Genomic DNA, 7,939 nt, shown 5'->3' on the forward strand with positions numbered 1-7,939 from the left:
GAGCATCCCATATCTAGTAAAAGAGCAGTATAATCTTCCCATCATGTCTTTGTTCTGTGTTCACCCTGATAGCTTAGGAGGTAGGATGCTATTTGCTTGTATCTTCACATGCTCAACTGACTCTGGAAAGTGCTGTGTATTAAAATACTAATCTCAAAACAGGTTTTGAGTTCCATTGTGCAAATCAGACCAGAGGTCATCATACATTCTTCCCTGATTACTTCTATTTTGGACTGTTGGGCATATTTCATCTTTAGATCTTTAGAATATCTTTAGTCATGGTCTCAGTATGGCATACCTGGATCTTATTTCATTTTACAGCTCTCTCACTGGGAGTGACTAAAGAATACATGTCTTTTTGTTGCAAGGTGCCTCAAAGGCCAAGTCAGTACTTTTTTCCATTGGTCAGGCATCCTTTCTGATGCTTTGTCAAGTGTCACAGAGGCATCTTTTGATGATGTTTTTTGTTCCCCATTTTTCTTAAGACAAGGGTGTCAAACTCGCCTCCTGCCTCAAGCCAGATCCTGACTGTGGGACTTCTTACAGGCTGGATCCAGCCCAAGGCACAGGGTGGCAATGGCACCAACTTCCACCTGGTGCACACAGCAGTGGCAACTTCAGCTACAGCTGTCACTCTAACAATAACTGTCAACTCATCCAGGATTAAGCTGAATCATTATTAGTTGCACACTGTTAGTGGCTATGTTAATATTTTCACTTCCTGATATGTATGCTGTTTGTTCTCTTTTTTCTGCTATACTAGGGCTGTGCTTCTTGGAAGTGGTTTTACCCATTCCATTACGCACCATTTGCTTCGGACTTTGATGGCATTGCAGACCTGCCCTCAGACTTTGAGAAGGGCACAAAACCGGTAAGATTCATACAACTTAGTTATTTGTCTTCAATATTGATTAGACATTACCCATATTTTTTTCTTTATTTTTGACAGTTCAGGCCTCTTGAACAACTTATGGGTGTATTTCCAGCCGCTAGTGGTAACTTTTTGCCACCAACATGGCGGAAGCTCATGACTGATCCAGTAAGAATTCTTTTTGTTCTTGTCTTCTTGTGAAGCTTTGGTTTCTTGCATTGCAAGTTCACTGCTGTTCATTATCTTTGATAAGGAAATAATAGTGAAGGGAAAACAACACTTTCATTTGTCTACTCATGCAGCAGCTTTGTGAAGCGTGAATCTTCTTTCAAATGTTTGTACACAGTAAACTGCCTTTCCTGGGTTCTTCCGGTTACCTAGTTCTAAGAACTCTGAATTTTTGAAGGATTAGAGGTCTTCAGTCCTTCTGAAGCCCCCACAGTAGTCTATCCTGCTTAGTTTGCTGGTTCGTGACTCTGAGTTGGTGCCATTCCCCTAGATCTATTCAGTTTGGAGGGTGTTTGGTAAAGCAGATGTTCTTTTTTATTAGTTAAACTTAATTGCCTTAAGTGTAAGGGGGGGGGGGAGAGGAAGAAAAGGTTGATATTGCTCTATACAGAAATCTATAATTGATTTTAATGGTCCTTTAATTTTTTTCTCGAATACAGGAATCAAGTATAATTGACTTCTACCCTGAAGATTTTGCTATTGATTTGAACGGGAAGAAATTTGCTTGGCAAGGTGAAACTTAAGCCCTTCCTCAATTTCAACTGAAAATCCAAGTCTTAGTTTTCTGTGAAAAATAGAGTGAGATACTGTTTTGATTACATACTGATTAATGAGGTTTGTCAGATTTCTGTTTGCTTTAGCTGAGAAAGGAAATAGTACTTTACAACAGATGGATTTTTTTTTAAGTAAAAAAAAAAAATCATGTGAAGAGGAAATTATTATTCAGTGTCTGACATCAGATTGTTTCCCATGAGATTCTTTCAGTTAAGCTTGAGGCTTACTGACCTAGACCAGTCTGCAGTGAGGTGGGTTGGCAACTGGTTCAGAGGCTGATCCCAGAAAGTTGTAACTGATGGGATGGCCTCATTCTGGAAGGTCGTTTCCAGTAGTGTCCCCCGTGGATCAGTGCTTAGCTCCATGCTCTTTTCAACATCTTTTCCATAAGGGTGTCTAGAATCTGGAACACACTCCCAGCAGAGGTGGTGCAGTCACCATCCCTGGGAGTGTTCAAGAGGAGGCTGGACAAGCACCTTGTTGAGCTTGTTTGAGCCAGGTTACCTCCTGCCCATGGCAGGGGACCAGACTCTATCCTACAGGTCTCTTCCAGTCCTATGATTCTGTAATAAGCAATGATTTATAGTAATTTTAGCAGGCATTCTAAAACTGTTAATTTGGTCTGGAATAGATTAATATTTTTTTTCTCAGTGTTACTATATAATTGTCTTGTGTTGTCTTTTAATTAGTGGATCTTATTCTTTTCAGTCAGTGATTCATTAGTACCTTGTGAACAGTTCTGTAAGGGAATATTGAAATGTTTAGATACAAAGAAAGCTAAAAGCAAAGTGAAAAAATAATGTATTATCTTCCATCACAAGAGTATTGATCTATATTGCTCTAAATTTAGTATTTATCCAGGAGTGAAATGCAGCATTACCTCTATAATATGTCTAAGTAATTATGTGTCCCCCTCAGTCCTCTAGCAGTATGAAATAAAAAAAACTTTTTTATTCCTTTTCTTTCTGATGGTAGTCAGATGTCAAAGTCTGTATGGGACTGAAGTCTGTATGCGGGGAAAATATTACTTGATCCCAACATATAAAATAAAATAGGAAATTAGCTTATTTTAGGATTATAGGAAAATAGGGCTGGAAGGGACCTTGCAAGGTTATTTAGTCTTGCCCTTCACTCAAAGCAGCTTCACCCCTGACTGAACTATCTCAGCTAAGTGTTGGTCCAGCGTGCTCTTGAAAATTTCCAAGGATAGAGATTCCACAGTTTCTCTAGGTAGCCTGTTCCAATGCTTGACCAACCTCATAGTCCAAAGGTTCCTCCTAATCTCCAACCTAAACCTCCTCTGCTGCAGCTCAGGTCATTGCTTCAAGTCCTGTCCCCTGTGACCACAGAAAAAAGCCTATCTTCATGCTCTCTATAATTGTCCTTCAGGTATTTGAAGATGGTTATCAAATCCCTCCCTCAGTTGTCTTCTCTCCAGACAAAACAACCCTAGTCCTTTTCAGCCTTTCTATATAGGTCTTACTTCCCAGGCCCCTAATCGTTCTTGTTGCTGGACTTATTCCAATCTCTTGACATCCTTGTTGAAGTGTGGGCCTCAAAATCGGGCACAGTACTCCAGGCAAGGCCTTGCCAATGCTGACTAGAGCAGAAGAATCTATTCACTTGTCTTGATTTGTGAGTGACGCTCCTGCTAATACACCTGTGTATGCCAGAGGCCGGTAACGTTTTTTGGCTGGAATGCCAAAAATATCCCAACCTCCACCCATGCCTGGACTTGGTGTGCCAGAGGCAGATGGTGGGGGGCCTGGTCCTTGTTGCTGGTGGCGGGTGCATGCACATCTCTCGGTGGGCAGCAGGGGAGTGGCCAGGGTTGTACTGCCCCAGCAATAAGCCCCTTCCCAGCTGTGCGCCTTAAGGTGCTCATGCAACTGCCACAGAACCAGTGCCAGGGCACTGGACCCCAGTACAGCTGTTTACAGCCTCCCTGCTGCAGCTGCCCAGAGCCCAGACCAGCTGCGGTACGCAGCTAAGAAGTTGCGAACAGCTGCACTGGGGTGTGAAGCAGTGCAACCCAGCCCCTTGCCCGCCATGCACTCCATGGTGTTTGTACAACAGCCACTGCCATGGAGCCCGGTACAGGTGTAGGGAGCCTCCCAGCCACCAGCTCTGAGCAGCCCAAGCTCCGTGGCTAGCGGCAGCTGCCCAGGACCTGGGCCAGCTGTGGCTTGCCAAGCAAAATGGCCTCCCATGCTCTGGAAATGTGTGCTGGGAGTTGCCAACTCCTGTTTTATACCATTGGCTCTTCCCCCTCCCCCACCTGCAACAAGAGCACATTGTTAGCTCATTCAGCTTAGGTTTTACTGCAACTTCTAGGTCTTTCTCTGCAATACTGCAGCCTAGACAGTCATTCCCCAGTCTGTGTTTGTATATGTGCTTATTCCGTCCCTTTGCACTTATCTTTGCCGAGTCTCATCTGGTTGATTACAGACTATTTCTGCAGTCTGTCCAGGTCATTCTGGATCCTGGCCTTGTCCTTCATAGTGCTGGCAGCTCCACCCAACTTGGTATCATCTGTAGATTTCCTAAACATGCTCTCAATCCCATCCTCCAAATCATAAATGAAGATGTTGAACAATACTGGACCCAGGGCAGATCCAGGGGAATCCCACTTGATACTTCCTTCCATCTAGATTTTGAGCCACTGATGACTTCTCATTGAGCACAATGATCCAACCAGTTATACATCCCTCTTAAAGTACTTTAGTCTATTTCCTTAAGCAGTCAGTGAAAATGTGGGAGACCAGTGTCAAAAGCTTTGCTGAATTCAAGGTACATCACATCCACTGCTCTCCCCACAATCTGCACAGCCTGTCCTCTTGTCACAAAAGAAAATCAGGTTGGTCAGGCATGACTTGCTATTGGTGATTCTATGCTGGCAGTTCCTGGTCACCTTGTTCTTCACTAGATGCTTCACAGTAGATTCCATGAGGACCTGCTTCATCATTTTTCCAGGTATTGAAGTCAGGCTGACTGGTCTGTAATTCCCCGACTCCCCCTTCCCTTCCTGGATGATAGGCATTGTGTGTGCCCAGTTGTTTAGGACCTCACCCAACCTCCACAAGTTCTCAAAGAGGATAGCTAACAGCTCTGAAATTGCCTCAGCCAACTGCTTCAGTATCTGAAGGTGCATCCCATCCACCTATGGTGACTTGAAAGCATCTAGTTTCTCTAAGTAATCCTTAATGTGTTCCCCCACTGCTCTAGGCTATTCATTTCCTTCCCCATCTTTGCTGCCAACTGCAGTCATCATCTGGTAGCTATCCCAATTTGTGAAGACTGAAGTAAAAAAAGGCATTAAATACTTCAGCCTTCTCTGCATCATCCATACCTAGATTGCCATCCACCCTCCATAAGGGACCTATATTTTCTTTGGTTTTTCTTCTGATATTCTTGTAGAGTCCATTCGTATTGCCTGTTATGCCCCCTTAGCCTTCCTAACTTGCTCCCTGCACGCCCGTGCAATACTTCTTTACTCTTCTCTAGTACTATAACCAAGTTTCATTCTTTGTAGCATTACTGTTTGAGTTTTAACTCATTGAAGAGATTGGTGTCTACCTGTTGCGCTTCCCATTCTTCTGCTGCATCGGGATAGCTTGCTCCTGTGCCCTTAAAAGGGCCTTCTGAAACTGCAGTCAGTTTTCTTGTATTCCTTTTCCCTCAAACTTGCATCTCAGAGGATCATGCTCACCACTATTGAGTTTGTTAAAGTCTTCCTTTTCTGAAATCCTGTGTCCTTATTCTGCTGCTCTTTTTCCTTCCTCCCCTTAGGATCTTGAACTCCATTCCCATGGTCACTGCTCAAGTTTTCCTTCCACCTTTCCCATTCTCAGCCATTTCCTCCCTGTTTGTGAGCAGAGCAACCAGGTCCTCCTTGGTTGACCTGTCTTCCACCCATATGAGAGAGTTATCCCCAGCACAATCCAGACACTTGCTGGATTGCTGCTGTTTCCCTCCTGTTCTAAGTAAAGTCCTCCCTGAGAGCCAAGTCCTGCAATTTGGAAACCTCTGTCAATTGGTTAAAGAAAGCCTTGTTCACCACCACCTTTTAGTTTGGCCTGTAGCAGATGTCCACCATGACATCACACCTGCAGCTCTCCCCTCTAACTTTTACTTGGAGGTTTTCAACAGGCCAACCTTCCACTTTGTACATCAGAGCATAGCCTTTATCTATAGGGCAGTACCTCTTCCATTTCTCTTCTGCCTGTCTTCCCTGAATAAGTTTTAATATTTCTTTTTATGTTTGTTTTAATATTGGTGTAGTCTTATTAGGCTGAAGATAAAAGTTACGTAAAAGGTTCTAATTATTCCATGCAATGGAAATATGCCAAAGTATTGTTAGTTGTGATGCATGGTATTTTTATGGCCTACTTCCTCGCTTAATTTCCATAATTACTCAAATACAAGATGACTAATTATATTCTACGTATGCAAAATTTATAAATTGGATATAATTTTTCAAGTATAGAATCTAATTATTGGAGGTTTGTCTTGAAATTGTCCCCTTCCCACTGGTACAGCAGGGAAAATAAATTTAGAGAGTCTGGCAGGCTCTTTGCCCTCTGCTTTCCCCCTCCCCCTCCATACTGATTCCTTCTTCAGCTCCTTTCTTTCTTTTTACTGTCAGACCCTGCTCTCCTTGAGCACATAAAAGTAAGGAACAAATCTGAAAAAACTGACCTTGAAATAAAGATATTTTTAGCAATTTACATATAGCACCCATAAACCTGGGTGGTCCAGCCTCGATACATTTTACCTTTTATTTTTTAAAACTGCTGCAAGTTTAAGCACAGGTAATCCATAAACACACTTTTAAGTACTAGTTTGGCACCTAGTTAGAGAGAGTACAAACTTAAAAAATAAACACATTTTTGTGTTCCAAGCCAAATCAGCCAAATCAAGTCCAAATCCATGAGTCAGTCCAGAACCATAAGTGGCCCTACATCCAGCAAGCATCCTCCATCCCCACCAGGGGCTTCAGATATTTCCAGTGTCTTTCGACAGTCATCCTACGTGCAGGCTGAAGCCTGGAGGCTTGAGGTTTAGCTCCCCCCCAAGTTTCACTTGCCCTTAGCCATATGGCTTCAGGAGCAAGCTAGGGAGGAGCCTTCCACATCCATAAAATTGGCATTAAGCCTCAACACCTTGGCGGGTACTAAACCACACCAGAAGAACAGTTATGCCCTGCCCCTGGGGCCTTATGGCTGAGGGCATGCGAAACTCGGGGGCATCTGAATTCCAGGCTTAGGCCTGTACATAGAATGCCTGCCAAAGAATTAGGAAACATCTGAAGCCCCAGGTGGGGTGGAGGATGTTCGCTGGTAGTAGGGCCGTTTATGGTTCTTGACTAACTCATGGATTTGGAATTCATTTGGATTGGAACATGAAAAATTCTCTCTTTAAAAAAAAAATAAAAATTGTCCCATGTAGGTCATGTCCAGTATAGACCGTGTACTTTATAGTCATGGTTAGTGTTGGCTGCACGAATCAACTTCATAGTTGGTTTCCATTACTGAGCACATGTTGCTTTTAGCAGCAATTAAAAGATAATGTATTTAATATAGTTTTGTGTATGTAAATGTAAGATGAGAGGCTTTTGTCTTGCGGTGAATGACCATTGCTTCAATTTAGGAGTGGATGCATTTGAGGGGTGCTTTTAACTTGGATGTGCATAGGGGGTTTTTTGGAATGGTCTGTAATAAAGGAGTAGTCATCTGGATTACATGGTGACTTCTCTCATTCTTGCACTACTTCATAAGCAAATGAGGTGCAACTGTCCTTGTTTTATTTCCTTTGGCAGAAAGAATATACAGCTTTAGCCTAACTTGCTTTTTATCATAAGGCTTCGAGATTTTTTGTTTTTAATTTAAACTTCTGAGCTGGTAAACTTCAGTGTTTTAGTCTAACACGTCTATCTCAAGTATTTGTTTAGCTAATTAAATACGTATGTTCAAGAAGGAAAACTAAGTTAAACTGGAAGAAATTGACATATAAAAATCTATCTTAACTGTAGGTCTTTGAAGATCTATGAGTGCCAGTGTACTAGTAAGCTTGTATTACTGCCTGTCAGTAAAGGAAAACGTTGAGTGCATAATGTTAAGGGAGCTAAGAGGTAACCAAGTATAATAAATGTGTTCAGGGAGGTTTCATAGTTTCTAGGGTCGGAAGGGACCTGAGTAGATCATCTAGTCTGACCCCCTGCCATGGCAGGAAAGAATACTGGGGTCAAACGACCCCAGCAAGATGTTCATCTAACCTCCTCTTAAA

The 7,939-nt window shown here is 42.6% G+C and overlaps 1 protein-coding gene across 1 annotated transcript in view; it reads left to right on the forward strand.

Annotated features, from left to right (window-relative positions):
- XRN2 (5'-3' exoribonuclease 2) overlaps nucleotides 1–7,939 on the forward strand; it is a 101,740-nt gene that overhangs the window by 56,479 nt on the left and 37,322 nt on the right. Inside the window, exons 15-17 of the mRNA XM_019543850.1 lie at nucleotides 764–871; nucleotides 950–1,039; nucleotides 1,540–1,612. Coding sequence (XP_019399395.1) covers nucleotides 764–871; nucleotides 950–1,039; nucleotides 1,540–1,612 — 271 coding nt within the window. The remainder of the gene's footprint in view (nucleotides 1–763; nucleotides 872–949; nucleotides 1,040–1,539; nucleotides 1,613–7,939) is intronic.

The sequence above is a fragment of the Crocodylus porosus genome, unplaced genomic scaffold, assembly GCF_001723895.1.
Source record: "Crocodylus porosus isolate Cpor-Errol unplaced genomic scaffold, CroPor_comp1, whole genome shotgun sequence".
In the NCBI taxonomy this organism is placed as follows: Eukaryota; Metazoa; Chordata; order Crocodylia; family Crocodylidae; genus Crocodylus; species Crocodylus porosus.